This window comes from Callorhinus ursinus, unplaced genomic scaffold, assembly GCF_003265705.2.
Source record: "Callorhinus ursinus isolate GAN/ISIS: 27379988/994484 unplaced genomic scaffold, GSC_fseal_2.0 scaffold124, whole genome shotgun sequence".
Taxonomy (NCBI): domain Eukaryota; kingdom Metazoa; phylum Chordata; class Mammalia; order Carnivora; family Otariidae; genus Callorhinus; species Callorhinus ursinus.
In genome coordinates, this window is record NW_027397186.1 from 483,306 (window position 1) to 505,059 (window position 21,754).

General features: G+C 45.6%; 1 protein-coding gene and 1 pseudogene across 1 annotated transcript; one reads left to right on the plus strand and one right to left on the minus strand.

The window, feature by feature from the left end:
• The first annotated feature begins 2,066 nt into the window (after positions 1-2,066).
• On the plus strand, positions 2,067-3,344 carry LOC112820870 (protein ARMCX6-like). Its single transcript, XM_025867978.1, has 2 exons — positions 2,067-2,073; positions 2,171-3,344. The coding sequence occupies exons 1-2, from the start codon at positions 2,067-2,069 to the stop codon at positions 2,725-2,727; spliced, it is 564 nt and encodes a 187-aa protein (XP_025723763.1). The 3' UTR covers positions 2,728-3,344.
• Positions 3,345-7,495: 4,151 nt separating this feature from the next.
• On the minus strand, positions 7,496-9,805 carry LOC112820816 (delayed-rectifier potassium channel regulatory subunit KCNS3-like; annotated as a pseudogene).
• Between the last annotated feature and the right edge of the window lie 11,949 nt (positions 9,806-21,754).

Below are 21,754 nucleotides of genomic sequence, written 5' to 3' on the forward strand. Positions count from 1 at the left end.
CTCCATGTGAAGATAAATTCCTTCCCTGGAAATTAGAGAAGGACAAATTTTAACAAGTAGAAATTAATTTTCTATTAATTTATAAAATTAATTAAATTTTCTTTTGGCTTTTAAGAGTGGCAAATAAATGGGTGACAGGTCTGGTGTGCTAGGGGAAGGGAGACAAGTGGGCACACTCTTGAATCACTGCTGGTGGAAGGGGGAACTTGGGGACCATGGCTCATTGGTGATGTGTATCTCAGGTGACCAAGAATTGTGAAGAGGTGATCTTCTTGGTCTTGCTATCAGCTTCCTGTTGAACTTAGAGAGATGTGTTTGTATCTGAGTGAGGAAGGAAGAAAACTTCCCTGGTTGGGTGCAGGTTGGTGTGAAAGTGAGCATTACCTGGGGAGACTTGGGGTCAGGGTAGGGTTGGGGGCAGAGACATGAAGGGGTAGAGTCAGATTTCCCTACACCTCCAGGCTACCCACCAGCTCATTTTAGTTCTCTAAATGATGAATGGGGTCAGGGGAAGAGTTGTTGCTGGGAAACAGGAGTGAAAGGTGAGAATCATTTGACAGAGTCCTGAATCAGTGAAGGGTAAGAATTGTGGTTTATGGGGCGCCTGGGTGGCTTAGTCGTTAAGCATCTGCCTTCGGCTCAGGTCATGATCCCGGGGTCCTGGGATCGAGCTCCACATCGGGCTCCCTGCTCCGCCGGAAGCCTGCTTCTCCCTCTCCCACTCCCCCTGCTTGTGTTCCTTCTCTCACTGTGTCTCTCTGTCAAATAAATAAATAAAATCTTAAAAAAAAAGAATTGTGGTTTATCACCCAGACCTTAAATCTTCAACGACGATCTTTTGGTTTCCTTGTTTGTCTGTAGGGGGCGGCACAACTCAAGGGAAAGGAAGAGAAACAGTATATGATATTTAGTAGAAACTGAAGTGTTTCTTCAAGGAAATGTGGGGCTTGAACTGGCCACAGGGGGGTGGTAGGAGCAAACTTGAAACCAGAGCCCACTCTGACACTCCCATCCTGTCTTCAAAAAAGAAAGAAAAAAGCAGTACTTAATCCCAATCCTTTTTGGCTCTGGGGGAAGCAGCGACAAAAATCAATGGGGCAGAATTGAGGGTAGATGGGTGTTTGAGGGGAGAAAGTGAGGTCAAGAGAGTACCTGGAGGGCAAGGAAATGGAAAAAGTAAGCATTTGGTGGTGCTGGTTGGGGGGTGATGAAAGTGTTTGGAGCACAGGGTGGAGGTTGTGCCTGAGACCTATATGGGAGAGATTTGAAAGCTAGATTTCTCACTCTGGAGAGAGGGCATTTATGTGCCAGTACATCTACCAATCCCCATTCTTTCTTGCCTACCTGTAGACATAAATTTAGGCAAGGAAGGAAGGAAATTGCTCCAAACAGTATGATATCCTGGAGATAAGGGGTAGGGATAGAGATGTCAGCGTCAGAATACAGGGTCTAGAGGCAACTTAGATTCTTCCTCTCCCAAACTTTGGTCTCCTTCCTTTTTACTTTGATGCCGGAAAAGTCAAATGTTGTACCACTGAGGAAATAGGGGAATGAGTTTAAAAGAGGTAAAAGCCAGAGAAGAAACATTTGAAAATTAAGACCCTCAGGGAAGAAAGAAATATATTGATATCCTTGTGTTCTGAGTGTTGACATGTCCATCCGATGAAACTCAGATAAAATATCTATGTATTTGCATTGCCCCTAGTCCCAGGTTGGATGGCAGTTAGTGCAATTTGTGTCCAGGAAAAGAATGTCCAGCAATCACCACAACTAGGTAGCTTTTAGAAGAGGGTGAACCTTCTGTGACCTGCGTAACTGGAGAATGTACTCAAATAGGTGCTTTAGTGAAAACAGGACTGGAGGTCAGGGGTAGAATTTACTACAGTGTTTACCTACTAATCAGAGGAGGTTGCAACCACATTAAGCTTCAGACAAGGTGAGGACAGTTAAGGGTTCTGAACTTTAGTCAAAGATCTAAAAAAGAACACACACACACACACACACACACACACACACACACACAGATCTAAGAAAAGCAAAGTCCATAGTATGAGGCTGAATGAACCATGAGCAGTAAGAACACAGGGACTCCCAAAGAGGACACTGTCCTAATAATAAAAGAAAATCACCCTTTCCCCAAATAAAATCACATTTTTTTGTGATGCTTAAGGTATTACAACTTTGAGGTGTGTACTTGACCTCTCTAAGTGTCCTTTCATTCAGGGAAAAATGTGGTTTGCTCAGCCCAAGGATGCTGGTTTTTCATTTAGCCATGGTATCAATCGTCATTCGACCAGCCTCTGCGTTGTTGGAAGCACGATCCCCACTCCCGACCCCGCTATTAAGGAGAAGGCTTTCTGTGCTCTGGATAACTTAAATGCAAGGGTTGAAAACCAGGGCCAGATTAAGATGTCCATCAGTGGAGTGTGTCGGGAGACTGTGTCACATTGCTGCAACTCATTTCTGCAGCGGGCCGGATTCAATTTGTTAATAAGCATGACAGTTATTAATCACATGCTTGCCGAGTCCGTTTCAGACTTGAAGTTCCCTTTGATATCCGAGGGAAGTGGATGTGCCAAGGTTCAGGTTTTGAAACTGTCGATGGGTTTGTCTGAAAAGCCAGTCTTGGCAGGGGAATCGCTGGGTGCCCAAACGCTGCTCTCATTCGTGTCCCTCTTGATCAGGAACGGAAACACACAGGCTCTCCCCGACACCCTGGCCTCTTAGATGGCCGCCTCGAGCGGAGCGGAACGGAACGGGACGGAATCCACCCAAAAGCCTGCTGGTGAACACACCCTCGTGTTCTCATTCAAAGAGTCTGCAGTGGGTGCTGTTGGAGATCCAGCCTTAGCCAGTCACCGCATCACGGGGTGCAAGTTACACTTGCTACGTGGAGGACCACACTCTTCTGGGCCAGGCAGGGGTCCCCCCAGAGCTCGGAGTAACTTCTTGGTTTTGCAGTCTGCAGGCCGTGTGCGCTGTCGGTTACTCCCTTGCGGCCTTCCTCCTGCGGCAAAGGGATCCTTTCAGCCGCCAGCCGTGGCTACGGAACATCCTCTAAGAGCATGGCGAGGGAGGCCTTGCCCGTGGCGGTCTCCCTGTCCAAGCCGGGCCGCTTTGTGGAGACCAGACACGTGTCGGGGCTCGTGCTGGAAACGCATCTGTTGCCGCTTAGGTCGAATTCTTTCCCATTTACTCCTTCTTCTATGCGAGCTGATGGACGGAGAACCTGTGCGTCCACGAAGGACACGCCCCTTGTCTGTGCTGTGCTGACTTAACCTCATCCACCCAGGCCTACGTTTGTATGTATCATCAATAAAGTTGTGCGCTTTGATTGGCGAAAACGAGACGTGGAACTTGTCCCTGAGTTTACAGTCTGCATGCAGAGGAAGACGGAAGTAGGAGACCAACGCTGACTCCCTGGGGCTATGCTCCCTGACAGGGGCGCGCTTGTGGGCGCTCACAGGAGGCGGGGGCGGAGGTGGGCGGGAGTGCTCAGGATCAGCCTAGAGAAGGGGCTGGGGGCCAGGGGCGGAAGCCAGGGAGCAGAGGTGGGGCTGGTGGCATCAGGACTGCAGGACACAGCACCCGGGAAGCCGGCGGCACAGTGCCTGGCACCTGGAGCAGGGAAATCCCTCGAGGAAGGGGTTTCTCCTGGACTGCTAGCCTGGGCAGGAAGGGCAGTATCCTTGGGGTCTGCCTACACATCCCCGGGGACCACCTGGCAACCCATCGCCGGGCATTCAGTGCCCAAGTCTAGCAACGATGGCTGCCGCTCGCTGTGTGGCCCCTTGGTGTCCTTCTCTCTCTCTCTCTCTCCTGTGAAGCGGCTGTTAAACCCACTTCTGGGCCCACTCCCTTCCTTGGGAGCCCAAACCCCAATTCCTGGCAGAGGAAGAAAGGTTGGCCCCCACTTCCTTCGGAGGAACCTCCTTTTGGCCCTCTCCCCGGTCCCTTCGGTGACCTCCGAGAAGGGGCCCGTGGAGCCCTCCGTGAACTCCCGGTCAGGGTGGTAGGGCAGACGCTGGGGTGCCTGGCAGGGCTATGGCCGGTCCATCGGGAGAGACGTCTCCGTCACCCCCATCCAAGCTCCCGGCCCCCCTGGGAGGAAAGGAGGAACCCAGCCCTGTGCACGGAACCACTCCGTGGACCTGGAGGACTCAGGCAGCCTCCCCGCTGAGCGCTGCCAGAGCCCTCCCAGCAGCCCTTGGCCCCTGCATCACCAAAGCCAGCTTCCCTGAGTGGTTGTGACGTGTCAAGCGATGGTCCTCTTCCCCTAAGCCCTGGCCCACAACACAGGCCACAAGAAGCTTCCCTTGGGCAGGGCTGCCTCTGTGCCTGGTGCCCTCTCCTGGTCTCCCTGGGATGCTGCTCCGGGCCACGGTGCCCTGGGCATCAGCACTCTGCCTTCTGCATGCTCTCCTCCACACACACCATAGTCGTATTTGTTCCTCCCTCCTCCCGGGCTTTGGGTGGCAGGTGGATTACAACTCTTCAGCTTGTACCCGACCCCTCACCCTTCGGGCTGACTAGCAGGTACGGGAGCTGGCCGGGTCCCAGGACCATCTCTGGGGAATCTTCCAACCTGCAACGGGGACACCGCCTCTCCCCAGGCACTGGCACCTTGGATGGCCAGCATGTGACTTGTGGTTACTGTGACAACACACCCCCAGCAGGGCTCACACACACACACACACACACACACACACACACACACACAGCACCCCCGCCCCCCCACCCCCGGGGGCTTCCTCTGCTGGCTGCAGGGCCCTGTCATGTTTCCTAAGAGTTGCTAATGTGACCAACACTTTCTCCCAAGCCAGCCTCACGGGGACTGGGCAATGTTTCCCAAGTAGGGGTGCCCTGCAGACAGCTCCCACACCCACTTGTCCCAGGGGAGCCTGTTTGGCCAATGCTGTCTTCAGCGACACCCCTTCACGCTCAGCTTCCTGAAGCACAGCACAAAGTCAGAAGATCTCCTTCCTCCTGGCTCGGGGTCCCAAATTAACAGGCACCTCCCCACTCCTCTGCGCTCTGCCAAATCCCCATTCGAGTGCTGCCACAGGCAGTTGTCCCCCCTCTCCAAGGCAGGCCTTTGGCCCTTTGGGGCCACAGCTGACTTCTAACACAGGGAGGACCGTGGAGACTGTCTGCTCATCTCCTGAGCAACTGTCTGTCACAGGGAAGCCCGTTGGCGTCCAAGGGTCTCCAGGGTGGGACCCTGGCCCAAGGCAAGAGCTTCCGGTGCCTCTGCTGGCACTGCCCTCCCCCAAACACTCCCCCCGTGTCGTGTAGCTCAGGCCCCTGGTCTGCCCTTTATGCCTTGGTTGCTTGCTGTGCCAGGCAGGAGCCCTAGGGGCGGCGGAGGGGGTTCGGGAGCATGCCTGCCAGTCAGGGCCCAATGGAGACATTCAGAGGCTGTCAGCCCCAGGAAGACTGTGGTGCACCGCTCCCACACACACACCTAATCCAGAATGGAACGGCGTGGGGCCACCAACACTGAACGTGCCCACCTGCCTGGTACAGTGAACAGATTCTTTCTGGGCTTCCCCGTGGTAAATGTTCGACAAGGGCATCAAAGCTGCAGCTTGTCACACTCCATGGGGAAGTGCCCCGCCTTGAGGGGGCCCACCCCAGCCTAGCCTGCCTCTTGGGTAAATCTGGGGGGCCCGTCCCCGTGGACTGCCTTCCAGCTCCACAAAAGGCCTGGTCTTGCTTCTTACGCATCTCCTGAGGACGTCCACTTTGGGTACCTGTAGGTACCGGCTGCACACCAACTCCCGGTGCCCTCCCCAGCTTGCTACCTCTCCTGGGGGTCTTGGGATTTGCCCTCCCCGCTCCCCGCCCCCATGAAGGGCACACACAGGAGGTTGCACACACCCGGCTTCCAGGCCCATACAGCCAGTCTCAGACTCTGCCTCCTCACCGGGACCCCATGCGCCGGTCTCAAAGCCGTTTCCACCACCAACCCCTCCCTTTGAAGTGCCACCCACGGACAGGCACGGCCCTCACCAGGTCAATCTCTCAGCTGCCACAGCGCCATTCCGCTTCGAGTTTGACAACTGTGGCCAGGGCTGGCCCCAGGCTCCCTTAAGGGCCCCCCCACCCCCAGTTGTTCTAAGATGCAGATGGGCGCCTCACCACAGTCCAGCACAGTCCCGCAGAGGGTTGGCCAATTCCTTGTCTGCTACACATGCCGCAGGCGTCACCTCACACTCTGTCACTTGCCTCCTCTCTTTGCTCAGGGCCTCCAGTTCCCCCTGAGGGCAGGCTCCTTCTCCCTTAGAGCCTCTTGTTTCTATGTGTGGCTTAGGCTGCCCTCCCTCATGCCCTGATTACAGAGAGAGTCTCCTGTATGGTTTCCTAATTCCTTCACACTCTTCCCCTGAAAGGGTTGTCTCACAGATCTCCTTGGAGTTTACCTTTGTGCAAGGTGGGAAGGGTGACCCAACTTCACTTCTTTCCCCCAGCGGGGAACAGGGTAACCCAGCACCACTTATCACTCCGTTCTCCTGCTGCAGTGTGGCACATCTGGGAACCTCATGCACCCTGCGGAGCATCCCCTCTGTGGCTCCCTGGTGTCAAGTCTCCCCGGGACACACCTTTCTCCCAGGAAGCTCTAACTGACTCGGGGACCCTCAGCTCACTGGGGGGCCCTATGGCAAGGGGTGTGTGTGTTAGCAGGGAGGTGGGTGTTGGTGCTTGTGAGCAGGCCTCTGCCCCAGGTTCCTTCTCAGGACATATTCTGGCCCAGAGGAAACTTAGGAACGCTGTCCCCTGACTTACTTTAACAACATGGGAAAGTGGGGACTGGTTTCTTCCCTCACCAAAGTAAGTTGATTTGTGTGAGAGTAGAGCAAGTTCATTTTCTATGTATAGAGTTGCTCTCCTTGGCTCATCGTTGTCATTAGCTGCACTTGAAATATGGCTGTTGGCACATGTTGAACTCGTGTTGCGATCGTTTCCCTCAGCCCTTTCCTTGATTTTTTTTTTTTTTTTTTGGTGTGGTACTTTCAATCAATCTGGAATTTAAGTTTTCTGTTTTTGTCAATGTTTTCTATTGAACTTTTGTGTTTTCATTTATTTAGGACAGTCTTCACATCCCACGTTTACTAGAATACTTTTGCCTATATTTCCTTCTAATAAAAATACAATTTTCTTTTTAGAATTAGCTCCTTTTTTAACCTACTAGTGGTGTGTATGTATAATGTGTGTGTGTTCGTGTACCTTTGCTTTGATGTAGACTTTGTATCTTAATTTTCTCTAAAGGTATAATTAGTTAATACTAATGCCATTTACTACAGAACCCAATTTTCCCCCATAATTAGGCTCCAGTTTCCATGTCTAGAACAGGAACACAGATTTATATGCATTTTCTCATTTAGGGGATCCAACATGCATGTAGTCTTCAGTCACTGAGCTTTTGATTCTACTTATCAGTAATTTACAGTTAGCTTAATGTGAGAAAATGACAAACAAAGACTGATACGTAAGCCATAGTAATAAATCCCACCCAATACCATTTACTTTTTTTCCAAAATCTTAGCTCAACTCTCTCTTGTAAAAAATAAATTTCAAAACAAACATTTAATTCACTTTAATGAGGAAAATAAAGAAGATTTTATCATTTTGGAGCAATGAACATCCAACTATGGCTGAAAGGTACACCCTGAGAATTAAGTGATTTTAATGAACCCATTGAGGTTTATTAAAACTGTGTTAACCTAACATCAGGAAGGGACACAAGATACAGGCACCAATGTCCCTGTTCATTTTGCAGTGTAATTGTCCCGGGATGCTGCGTTATAAACATTCTCATCGTCTTCAATGCTTGAAGCATCTGTGGAATTGGGATTGCTCATCCCAGTTCCCACAGAAGATAGACTGTGGTGAAGACATGCATCCGGTGTGCACAAATATCTCTAATGTTAAAGCAAGATAGCTCATGACACTTCCCTGGTGGGTCCTCACTGCGCTGGTCCACATCAGTGTCTTTCTGCTTCTGGAAAACTTGTTGGAGATAATGTGGAGACACCCATCCAGTCACCAAGATGCCGCAGATGATGCATGTGCTGGTAATTAGCTTCCCGACCAAGGTGACCGAGCGGGTGTCCCCATAGTCCACAGTAGTCGAGCTGATAGTGGCCCACCACTAGCAGATAGGGATGCTGGTGAGGCTGGGCATGTGGTCGTCTTTCTCCACAGAGTAGATAAGCACAGAAAAGATGGAAATGCCCACAAACAGAAAAAGAAGGAGCAGCCCAACCTCATGGTAGCTGTGTCTCAGTGTGGCACCTAGAGACCAAAGTCCTACATAGTGCCAGGCAAACCTGAGAATTTGGAAAATCCTCATAAGCCTGAGGATCTCAACCACCTTGCCCGTGTTCTCAATGTCTTCACTCTCTTCCTCCTTGGTGTCTACAGCCAAAGTGGCATAGAAGGGAATAATGAAGGCAAGGTCAATTTATGTTCAGAGCATTCTTCCAGAATTTCTTTTGACAGGGAGCAGCACCCAACAGGCTGGCAAAGTCGCAGGCGAACCAGGTGCTGCACGCAGTCTCCAAACCTTCCAGCATGGCGTCATCCACTTCTCCATCTTCCTTCTGGAACTCTGATATACTCTGGACACACACGGCCACAACGGAGGCCAGCATCACGCTCACGGAGGAGATGGCAATGAGCTTGGCAGAGAGGCAGGCAGTAGGCTGGGTTTTCCATTCGAATCCAGATCTTCTTCAGGAACTGACCAAATCACCCCTTGTCAAACTTCTCCAGCTCCTTCTCAGAGAAGACTCTTCAGAGGAGGAACTGGTATTCGCGCCATTGCTCTCCTGGTCCCAGTCCTCCTCCGTGGTTTTCTTCCTTGCGTTCCTGGTAACACTGCAGCCGAAACTGATGAAGAGCTCTTCAATGCCCTGGTACTCCATCTCCTGGCAGAACAAAAACACGCACAGTTCCTCTAATGACACTGCAGCTTTCCTGTGTAATAAAAATGCAAAACACATCTGAATAAGTTCCGATCAAAATAGTACACTCTTTATTGGCCTCATTTGTGGTAATTGCCCGGCTCCAGAATGGCCTCTTTTGAGTGGCAGGTGAGCAGCTTTCTGAGTCTGGTGTGAGGAAACTGCACAAGGGTGCTTTGGTCAATGCACTGCTTAAAGCTCCCCCCCCCCCCCCCCCACGTTAAAATTGACAAGTTCCTCCTCTTGTCCAGGGCAACGGAAAAAACTCACCAAACACCGCGGTGGATAGAGGAGGCAGGGAGCTGGACAGGAAGGGAGATGAGGAAGTTCACACTGCACCCTTGTGGTGTAGATGTCACACTCTCTGCCCTCATTCTGTCCAGTGGAATGTCCATCATCATCCAAGAAGCTCCGCCCTTCTTCCCTCATGGAATGTGTGGTGCACGTAGGCATTTCGTGGCCAAAAAGAAGAGAAGAATCCTGTTCTTTGGTTGTATCACCCAGAGCAATTGCTGGGAAATCGCTCTCCCAGATTTGGGTGAGATAAGATCCTCCACCGACGGGCTCCTTTGTCATCTGTAGAACATCTGTAGAACCCTAAGCTTCTCCTGTTGACTGCGTCTGCTTTGTGGCACGCACTCTGCCAGGAACTGCAAGAGTCCGGGCGACTCAGGCTCGCTGAGCTCTACGATGCCGTCTGCCCACCTGCCCGCTCTGCAGGGATCAGGCCTCGCCACGCAGCCCCGCGCCCGCCAAGGTGGCGGCGTGAGAGCCAGGTGGCCCGCCCGGGGTCTGTCTGTCCGCCTGTCCTTGCAGAATCCAATATGTAATGTTTTCATTGTAATTGCCCTGAGTTTATGGGTTAATTGGCAAGCATTGGCATCTTTATAATTTTCCCATCTAGGCACCCTTATCTAAATCCTTCTTTCACTTAGTGAAGCTTGCTTTTTAATGATCTTCCCCATTTCTTTTGTGGTTTTATTCCCATATATTTGTCTGGGTTTGTTCACTTATGAATAGGCACGGTCTTTATACCTTCCCTTGCAATGCTATTCTACTTCGATTCCACTGTACCTAGGCATATGTCAACACACTAGGCGTATCTGTGGTTTCTGCTGCTTGTGGAACAGCAATAAAAAAAAGGTGGGGGGAATGATCAAGTGCTTCACCATAGTCACTCCTAAAGAGGAGGGAAAAGGAAAATGACAAGAATTAAGTCCTATTGTTCCACAAATGCTTTCCCCGCCCCCAACTCTCCCTATAGACCCTTTCTTTCTTTTTTTTTTTTTTCATTTTACTTTTATATTCTCTTGCTCCCTCTCCCCTAGCAGTGGAGTAGCTCAAACTGGTTCTTCTGGTTTATTCGATCATGTTTTTTTAACCCTGGCAAGGTCTCCATTAAGTTTAGCCGTTAGTATTCTATTGTTCTTTGTTCTTGGATGTATGGATATGGGGTGATTTTGAAGGTACTTTGATGGCTCAAGTGATGACCACAAATAAGTACTTCAAATAAGGGGCGCCAGGGTGGCTCAGTTGTTAAGCATCTGCCTTCAGCTCAGGTCATGATCCCAGGGTCCTGGGATGGAGCCCTGCCTGCTCAGCGGGAAGCCTGCTTTTCCTTCTCCCACTCCCCCTGCTTGTGTTCCCTCTTTCGCTGTCTCTCTGTCAGATAAATAAATAAAATCTTAAAAAAAAGTACTTCAAATAACCATGTCATGTATCTCCCTTTGAATAAATATTTGCATCTCACAAGGACTAATTGTCAATGTGTAAATATGTATCTAGAGTTCTGTATTTTTCACTATCCAGACTTTTAAACTGGGTAGTAGATGGATTTGGTGACTTTCTAAACAGGATAGGGGGCCGGGGGGGGGGTGGAGGTAAAGGAAGTGATGGGGGGGTATGTTCCCACCAACCTTCTCTCTCAGCCTTTTCTAACCTCCCACTTGGGCTGCCCCATGCCAGACCCCACACTTTTTGAAGCTTGTGCCTGGGGAAGTGAGAAACTCACCCTAATGCTTTGAGATTTTCTGATATCAGATCTGGTCATTTCTAATCCCCACTCCCTCTAGGGTTTCGATATAGGGATTGATTTGAGCCAGGAGACGGGGCTGGTTGTGATTCCTTCTTCTCTCTCCCTCCACAAAATTCCTCTCCAATGGATACTTCCTTTAGGTCCCAAGTTCTCACTACCTATAGCATCTAGCAAAGATCTATAGTCAGAGTCTTCCAGGCCTGCTTCCTGATATGTAATGAGAGCTTTTGGAATTTAGCAAAACTCTAAATTGATGGCTATGAGGTTTTTTTTTTCTTTTTTTTAATTTAAATTCAATTAGGCAACATGTAGTACATCATTAGTCCCAGATATGGTGTTCAACAATTTATCAGTTGCACATAACACCCAGTGTTCATCACATCATGTACCCTTCTTTTTTTTTTAAGATTTTATTTATTTATTTGACAGAGAGAGCGACAGTGAGAGAGGGAACCCAAGCAGGGGGAATGGGAGAGGGAGAAACAGACTTCCTGCTGAACAGAAGCCTGATGCAGGGCTCGATCCCAGGATCGTGGGATCATGAACTGAGCCAAAGCAGACGCTTAACGACTGAGCCACCCAGGCGCCCCTCACGTGCCCTTCTTAATGCCCATCACCCAACTACCCCACCCACCTCCCCTCCAGAAACCCTCAGTTTGTTTTCTATAGTTAAAAGTCTCTCATGGTTTTTCTCCCTCTTTCATGACTTCCCACTCAGTTTTCCCTCCCTTTCCCTATGATCCTCTGTGCTGTTTCTTCTATTCTACAGATGAGTGAAACCATACGATAGTTGTCTTTCTCTGATTGGCTTATTTCACTCAGCATAAGCCCCTCCAGTATCCACATTGATACAAATGGTAAATATTCATCCTTTCTGATGGCTAATATTCGATGGCTATGAGTTTTAAAAATTAGCTTTGAGAACTCTAAGTTTCTTGAGCAAGGTACAGGCAGTAGCTTGCTTCTCTTTGTGTGAGGCTATAATCCTAAGTAGTTTTTTAAAAATTTTTAATTGTTATGTTAATCACCATACATTACATCATTAGTTTTTGATGTAGTGTTCCATGATTCATTGTTTGCCTATAACACCCAGTGCTCCATGCAGTACGTGCCCTCTTTAATACCCATCACCCGGCTAACCCATCCCCCCACACCCTCCCCTCTAGAACCCTCAGTTTGTTTCACAGAATCCATAGTCTCTCATGGTTCGTCTCCCCCTCCGATTTCCCCCCCTTCATTCTTCCCCTCCTGCTATCTTCTTCTTCTTCTTCTTCTTCTTTTTTTTTTTTTTAACATATCTGTACCTCTGAAACAAATAATCCTAAGTAGTTTTAATGGTGAATGGGCTACATGAGAACATTATTTACAGGGGGAATTATATTTAGTTTAGTTAAATATTTTTATAATATTATCATTTTTACTTGCTGAAGGGACTGCACCAGACCAAGGTTAAGAATGGGCAGGGACACAGGGGGCCAAGTGGGCAACCAGGACACTGCCCTCCCATGTTTGCCTCAGTCCTTGGGGGTTAGAACAAGAAACATTGTATGAAGAGTTAGGAAGCTCTACAAAGCATGTATCAGGCATCTCACATAAAATGATATCCACAAGGCTGTGCAAAGACAGATCAACCAATTCTTTACATTTCATCTTAAATTTATTTTAAAAAATTAGTTACATCCTAATGGTTCAAAGTTCAAAAGATAACAAAGGGTATACGTTAAAAATCTCCTTCCCACCTTTCTGTCACCTCTACCCAATACTCCCCCACCACAGGCAATGTTACCAGTTTCTTGTGCACAATTCTAAAGAATTATATATATATGTATATATTCACACACATATAATAATCTTGTCAATCATTTGATATCACTACATAAAAATGTTTTTTAGTTTATAGCCAAATAGTATTTTGTTGCATGAATATGTCATAATTATTTAGTCAGTCCCTTATGTGTGGATATTTAGCTTTTTATTCCCCATTTTTTCTTGATATTGCAAATAATTATTCAATGCTTATACATATTTCCTTTTCTTCCCTTCTCCTTTTCCTCTTTTTATACACCCAATTTTCATTGATCAAGTTATATTTTTTAGTGTTTCCCTTTGTGCTACTGAATATACTTAGACCCTTATTGCCACGTTTGCCTGCTTTAGATGGTATCTTTTTTTTTTAATTTTTATTTTTTATTGTTATGTTAATCACTGTATATTACATCATTAGTTTTTGATGAAGTGTTCCATGTTCATTGTTTGTGCATAACACCCAGTGCTCCATGCAGAACGTGCCCCCCTTGAATACCCATCACCAGGCTAACCCATCCCCCCACCCCCCTCCCCTCTAGAACCCTCAGTTTGTTTTTCAGAGTCCATCGTCTCTCATGGTTCGTCTCCCCCTATGACTTGCTCCCCCTCATTCTTCCCCTCCTGCCATTTTCTTCTTTTTCTTTTTTCTTAACATATGTTGCATTATTTGTCGCAGAAGTACAGATCTGCGACTCAACAGTCTTGCACAATTCACAGCGCTCACCTTAGCACATACCCTCCCCAGTGTCTATCACCCAGCCACCCCATCCCTCCCACCCCCCACCACTCCAGCAACACTCAGTTTGTTTCCTGAGATTAAGAATTCCTCATATCAGTGAGGTCATATGATACATGTCTTTCTCTGATTGACTTATTTCACTCAGCATAACACCCTCCAGTTCCATCCACGTCGTTGCAAATGGCAAGATCTCATTCCTTTTGTTGGCTGCATAATATTCCATTGTGTATATATACCACTAGATGGTATCTTTTGACTGCAGCTACTAAGGATAAGAAAATCAACATATTTATATTACCTCCCACCTTTTTCTTTCCTCTCCCAATTGCTGTTAATTATATCATTTCTATTTCATCTGGGTTATCACCATTACATTTGTTCCATAACCATAATTACCACATTTGCTTTGGTCTTTGTCCTAAATTTACATAGACTTGACATCAGTTGCTAGAGTTTTGCTACAGTTTCTTTCTTCCCTGTGTTTCTGTCACTTCTGCTTTCTTCTTTGTGATTCTCTTACATTTTCCCTGAGGCCTGACAGCTCATATTGTAGTTCATTCTTATCTTGCCATCCCTTTCTTGAGCTCTTGCTTAATTGCTTCATTAAAACTTTCTAATTCGTGGTGAAATATTTGGTGACAATTTTTATCTACTTTTTTTCAGATGAGTTTCCTTTATCTGCCATGCATTTTTCAGGTCCTTTATCTCTCTCTGTCTCTCTCACCTGTCTTTACCATTTTGATTCCCCATCTTTGAGGGATATCAGGTTTTATTGAACCAGTTTTTTTTTTTTTTTTTTAGAAAATCCATCAAAGACAAGGGTCGGAGTTGTTTTCCCTGATACCAAGAATTTTCCTTATGTCCCAAGTCATTAGACAGAGGTAGCTAAGGGTTCAGTCTCTCCTCTTCCTTGCTGCTTGGGGGAAGACTTATCTCCAATGCTACCTTGGGGACAGATTACTTCTTGCAAATTGACTTGTCTCTGTTATTCCTTATTTTGCCCATTTGTCTATGCTTCTTATTATGAATCTTCTGCTCTGTGGTGGCTCTTGTTGTCAATTTGTTCATGCTTCTTACCTTTAAGAAATATACAAATTCATTAACAGGATATTTCTCACATTAAATGTTTTTACTACAATACAAAAAGAAAGAAATACACAAACCATCTCTCCCCTTTCTGAAATTCAGTATTATCTAGCGGCTGACTTGAGGATGTAGAAATGCAACTAGAGAGTTCCTGGAAAATTAACTGAACAGACTGTCAAGCATAAAACCAATTTAAATTAATGGAGATGCTGTCTGTGAAGGAGTTAGAGCTCAGTGTACTCCCAGGCTTGGTTTTGACAGAGTCTCTAGTCAGGCCAAGAAAGGCAAACAACTCCATGTTTTCTGCCAGCCTTTCTGAGCTTTCTTACTACACGGCACAGGGGGCAAAGAAACATACAACACAGTTTCTTCCTGTCCTGGCAACTGAGCTCATGCCTATTAAGAGAAAAATGGGTAACACAAAAGATGCTTAAATCACATCCTATTGCATCTTTAGTTGAAGTGGCTTTTCATCACTAATTTTCCAGGCATTCATCACTCTCCATTGTATTTTCTGTTTTCTTTGCCTGTATTCCCCAGTACATGGTAAGCTCTATGAACACAAGAATGGTGACTGTTTTGTTTACTATTGAATCTCCATCTGCCTCACACATAATTCGTGCTCAGTGCCCACTCAATTTGATTGTCTAGCATTAAAGCTGCCATTCTGATTCTGGACAGGAGTTTGTGCTTATCTATTTATTTTTGAAATATTTTCAATAAATATGCATTATGTTTGCAAAGAGAAATTTGTTTTAAAAATGAATTAAACAACATTTACAGTACGGTCCTAATTAATTTTTAAAATGCAGAAGCATGAAAAAAACACCAGGATGTAACACACTCTATCTTGAGGTCTTGCTCTTAGGTCTCTTCTCTTTTCATGAAACTCATCCACTGCTATGGCTTCAGTTATCATCTATATGTTAATGACTCAAAAGTCAATATATCCTGAGTTTTGAGATTAATTTATTTAATGCCTACAGATTGCATATCCTGCAGCTTTTTCATGTTCAACATGTTCGAAATTGGAGCCATCATTCTCCAGTCCCACACCCAAATGTTTCCCCCTCTGGTCTTCCCTGTCTCCGTGGACACAACCACCAACTACCCAGTTGTCCCTGCCAGAAACCTAGTTATTACTGACTTCTTCCTTCTCCCTCATCCTATATTGCTAGCTTGTCTCAAAGTCTCACTGATTCCACTTCATTACTGTTTTTCTATAAACATTAATATTTCTCAGACCAATACATATATATGATAACAGTGCAATTAGAGAATTTATGATGAAAATGAATAATTTCCTTTCCTGCTCTTCCCTAGACATAGTACCACCCTCTAGAGTCCAGTGGCAACCTTTCTTAATTTTTCTGATTTTAGCTCCTTCTGTCACTCTGGTTTTCAACCAGGGTAATTTTGCACCCCCCCAGGGGAAATTTGTCAGTGTCTGGAGACATTTTTTGTTGTCACAACTGAGGACAAAGGCACTACTGACATCTTATGGATAAAGGCTAGGGATCCTGCAATGCACAGGACAGTCTCCAGCCCAAAATGTTAGTAGTGCCAAGGCTGAGAACTATTCCTGTGGTTATCTTCAAAATGCCAAAAATACACTTGTACCTCTAATGACCTTCTGCTATGAAAATAGGACACTGAAGCTCATTTATTTCATAATTCGTCCTCCCCCTCTCTTACTCCTAATGTTTATAGTATTATTAGTAATCATAGTTTAATCACACAATCAACAACTATTTATTGAGCACTACGTGTGCCAGGCACTATTCAAAACATTTGGAATTTGGTAGCAAGCAAGACAGAGATAGCCTTTATGAAGCTTGCTTTCTTAAGGAGGAAATAGGCCATGAAATCAATTAAAATAAAGAAAGTAGCTAAATGTAACTTTAAATGATATACATAAACATTTATTTTTTCCTAAACTTTCACCAGGATTTGTTTACTTCTCGCTTTATAGAATGAGGATACCAGCTCTACTGGTATCTACTCTCTTTTCTTCTTTTATCATCTTTTTTTTAAAGATTTTATTTATTTATTCATGAGAGACAGGGGGAGAGAGAGAGCGAGAGAGAGGCAGAGGGAGAAGCAGGCTCCCAAGGAGCAGGGAGCCGGATGCGGGACTCGATCCCAGGACTCTGGGATTACGACCTGAGCCGAAGGCAGACGTTCAACCATCTGAGCCACCCAGGCGCCCTTATCATCTTCTACATAGCAAGTTCTGCCAGCTGTATTTTATTAAGTCTTTTGCCAACTTGAAATATCATCCCCAAAGTGATATGTGAGTCATTTTCCAAAACTATACCAAATAGATTTGAGTATTAGGACACAACATGGCTCAGCAACTAGCATCATTTTATATAGTTATAATCATCTAAATTCTGTTCATGATTTTCAACTTCCAGAGTTGAAAGCAGAAAACTTTACTGGGAGACTCAGTTGTTACAGAATATAATATAAAAGTAAACTGGCACTTTCTATATAGTTATGGATGATATAGATGTAGATGTAGATATAGATATGGTATATAAAGAAGAAATATCAGCAGCATTCTCTCCATTAGAAGCTCAAGCTCCTTTTGCTTTCAAGACTCCATGAAGGCATCATAGCTTTAATGATGACACCAACTGACTCCTTCAGCTGCTTTCACAAGTTCAACCTAGGTCTTTTGTGGGATGTTGGAGTGTTGCCTTTATATCCATTTGGTCACTTCAGATGGTTCTGAGAGCCATGCAGCCATGGTCTACTTATCGCCTGTCTTCTGGTGTGGTAGAGCTAGGTGTTAAGTTTTATCAGGCTACGAATGCATCTTACCCTGGGGATATTTACTTAATAACTTAGGCGCTAGTTCAAACATGCCCCATCTTATCTGGAATAGTCACATCCTAGAGACATTTGGGATTAGCTTCCGATTTAATGTAGCCCACTATAGTTTCTTAGAAATGTTCTGGAATCCAAGGTCAAGGCTCTTGAGTCATTTAAGTGATACTGTTCTTAGACTCGAGATTCCATAGGTTCTTTTTCCTTATACATCATCAAATGCTGAACTCTGTCTTAATTTGTTGCCTATTTGAAGCAAGTACACATTTTCTTTTGTTTGTATATCTATCGTTATGTAAAAAACCACTCCAAAATTCAGTAGCTTAAAACAGCCATCTTATGTGCTCCTTGTTTTGTGGATCAGGAATTTGCACTGGACTTGACTGGTTGGTTCTTCTGCTATTCTTGCCTGAGGTTATTCATGTGGCTGAAGCCAGCTGGCAGATTAGCTGGGGGCTGATTTTCCTGTAGCTAAGGTAGCTAGATAGAACAATAAAAATAGAAGATGCCCAGTTCAATTTGAATTTCAAAAAAATAATAATTGTTTTAGTATAAGTTTGTCCCATGCAAAGTTTGGGGCACACTTATATCGAAAAATGTTTTATGTTCATCTGAAATTCAAATTTAACTGGGAGTCCTATATTTTATCTCTTTCTAGGGGTTATCAGTCGGAACGGTTCATGTCTATTCTACATGTTTTTTTCCTTCAGCAGGTTAGCTTGGGCTCCCACACATGGTGGTTTCAGATTAGGAAGGGTGCAAGCCCCATGGAAAATGCACTGTTCAAGCCTCTTCATGGGTTATGTTTGTTTATGTTGAAACTGCCCCCAAAATTTCAAATGGCTGGGTCCAGAGTCAATGTGGGAAGGGACTACACAATGGTATGGATACAAGAAGGCATGGTTCATTAGGAACCATCACTGTAATATTTTCTTAGAGGTTCTGCTAATTGCTTTTCCTCCCTTATTTGCCTCTAATTTTTCTAACCTCTCAACTGATTTTACAAGTCCCCTTTTATTCATGAGTTCACCCACTACCTCAAATCCTCTGCCATTTTGTTCCACTTTGGTCTGGTCAACCAAATGTGCTGTTTAGCTATTATCTTAACACTAACCTTTATTGCTTTCCCAAGTTTGGATCACCATTTCCTTGATTCTGTATTTCCTTTTGACTTGAGTACTACCTTGTTTAGTTGGAGGACATGTTCAAATGACTCCTAAGAGAAGGTCCACAGGAGATAAATTTTCTGAGTACTTTCAGTCTTAAAAACATCTTTATTGTCACCACATAACTACTTGATAGTGTGTTTAGAGATAGAATAATAGAGAAAAGCATATTTTCTAAGTATTTAAAGGCATTTATTCATTGACATTGACCATCCAGTGTTATGAATAAGAAGTCGGATGTCAATATGGTCTGTAGATGACTTTTCCTCTACCCTCGAAAGATTTTAGGGTCTCCTTTTAATCTTTATTATTCTAAAACTTACTTCAGAATGTGTCTAGGTGAGGGTCTTTTTTTAAGATTTTACTTATTTATTTGAGAGGAGAGAGCATGAATGGGGGAAGGGCAGAGGAAGAGGGAGAAGCAGACTCCCAGCTGAGCAGGGAACCCCACATAGGGCTCCACCGGGGGCTTGATCCCAGTACCCTGGGATCATGACCTGAGCCAAAGGCAGACGCTTGACCTAAAGAGCCACCCAGGCGCCCCGTGAAGGTCTTTTTTTATTGGTTGTATTGGGTGAACAACGCATCTTTCTTTGTAATTAAAAAAAGAGAGATACAAACAAAAATGAGATTATATGTATATATCATCCATAATTAATAAACATTAACACTTTCTTGTATTTGTTTAATATCTTTGTATTAACAGATCAAATTAAACTACATATACTGTTAGAGTCACACTTTCTTCCATCCCTTCCCAGAGGTAATTGATATTGTAAAATTGATGTGCAACTTTCAGTACCCATTTTAAATTGTTCTAGAAATATATCTATCCAAAATAATATATAGCATTGTTTTGTATGCTTAAAATTATATAAATGGCATTATCCATATCTTTCTACAAATTGCTTATTTCACACAACATTAGGTTTCTGAGAATTGTCTAGACTGATATATAGAGATCTAGCTCACTCAATTTTACTGCTTTATAAATTCTATTATATAAATATATGATAGATTACCTATTCAAAAACCTACACAGCAAACATCAACCTTACTGCAGAAACATCGACCATTAAAATGGGAAACAAGACAAGTATGCACTGTATCATCAATACTGTTGTTCTGGAGGTCTTTGACAGTGCAATGAGATAAGAAAAAGAAATGAGCTATAAAATATTGAACAAGAAGAGATAAAACTGTCATAATTTGTAAACTATGTATATCTACTTAAAAGTCAGAAAGTAAAAAGCAGCAAAATAATAAAACTAATAATAGAGTTCACAAAAATGTAGAATGACAATGCTACATCAAGAACTTTTATACAAATCAACAGTAATTGTTTTTTTTCAAAGATTTTATTCAAATATTTGACAGACAGAGAGAGATAGCGAGAAAGGGAACACAAGCAGGGGGAGTGGGAGAGGAAGAAGCAGGCTTCCCGTGGAGCAGGAAGCCTGATGCGGGGCTCGATCCCAGGACCCCGGGATCATGACCTGAGCTGAAGGCAGACGCTTAATGATTGAGCCACCCAGGCACCCCACAGTAATTGTTATTTTTGAATGAAAAAATATATATGTACAAAATTCAAAAGGCATAAAAAAACAGAGAAAAAAATGAGTCTCTTACTGACTTTTCCCATACAAGCCCAATATATCTGTCAGGAGGTAGAAACTGCTATGCCATTCTTTGTGTATCATTAAAAGAAAATTTATACAATCTTAGAAAATGTAAAATTACATATATGATGCAATAACATAGATAATATTTATGAAAATATACACAGCACTGTTTATTCAGCTTGCTTTTCTCTCACACAAATAAAGTAATTTTGGTTAGGGAAGAAACCAGTCCCCACTTTCCCATGTTGTTAAAGTAAGTCAGGGGACAGCGTTCCTAAGTTTCCTCTGGGCCAGAATATGTCCTGAGAAGGAACCTGGGGCAGAGGCCTGCTCACAAGCACCAACACCCACCTCCCTGCTAACACACACACCCCTTGCCATAGGGCTCCCCAGTGAGCTGAGGGTCCCCGAGTCAGTTAGAGCTTCCTGGGAGAAAGGTGTGTCCCGGGGAGACTTGACACCAGGGAGCCACAGAGGGGATGCTCCGCAGGGTGCATGAGGTTCCCAGATGTGCCACACTGCAGCAGGAGAACGGAGTGATAAGTGGTGCTGGGTTACCCTGTTCCCCGCTGGGGGAAAGAAGTGAAGTTGGGTCACCCTTCCCACCTTGCACAAAGGTAAACTCCAAGGAGATCTGTGAGACAACCCTTTCAGGGGAAGAGTGTGAAGGAATTAGGAAACCATACAGGAGACTCTCTCTGTAATCAGGGCATGAGGGAGGGCAGCCTAAGCCACACATAGAAACAAGAGGCTCTAAGGGAGAAGGAGCCTGCCCTCAGGGGGAACTGGAGGCCCTGAGCAAAGAGAGGAGGCAAGTGACAGAGTGTGAGGTGACGCCTGCGGCATGTGTAGCAGACAAGGAATTGGCCAACCCTCTGCGGGACTGTGCTGGACTGTGGTGAGGCGCCCATCTGCATCTTAGAACAACTGGGGGTGGGGGGGCCCTTAAGGGAGCCTGGGGCCAGCCCTGGCCACAGTTGTCAAACTCGAAGCGGAATGGCGCTGTGGCAGCTGAGAGATTGACCTGGTGAGGGCCGTGCCTGTCCGTGGGTGGCACTTCAAAGGGAGGGGTTGGTGGTGGAAACGGCTTTGAGACCGGCGCATGGGGTCCCGGTGAGGAGGCAGAGTCTGAGACTGGCTGTATGGGCCTGGAAGCCGGGTGTGTGCAACCTCCTGTGTGTGCCCTTCATGGGGGCGGGGAGCGGGGAGGGCAAATCCCAAGACCCCCAGGAGAGGTAGCAAGCTGGGGAGGGCACCGGGAGTTGGTGTGCAGCCGGTACCTACAGGTACCCAAAGTGGACGTCCTCAGGAGATGCGTAAGAAGCAAGACCAGGCCTTTTGTGGAGCTGGAAGGCAGTCCACGGGGACGGGCCCCCCAGATTTACCCAAGAGGCAGGCTAGGCTGGGGTGGGCCCCCTCAAGGCGGGGCACTTCCCCATGGAGTGTGACAAGCTGCAGCTTTGATGCCCTTGTCGAACATTTACCACGGGGAAGCCCAGAAA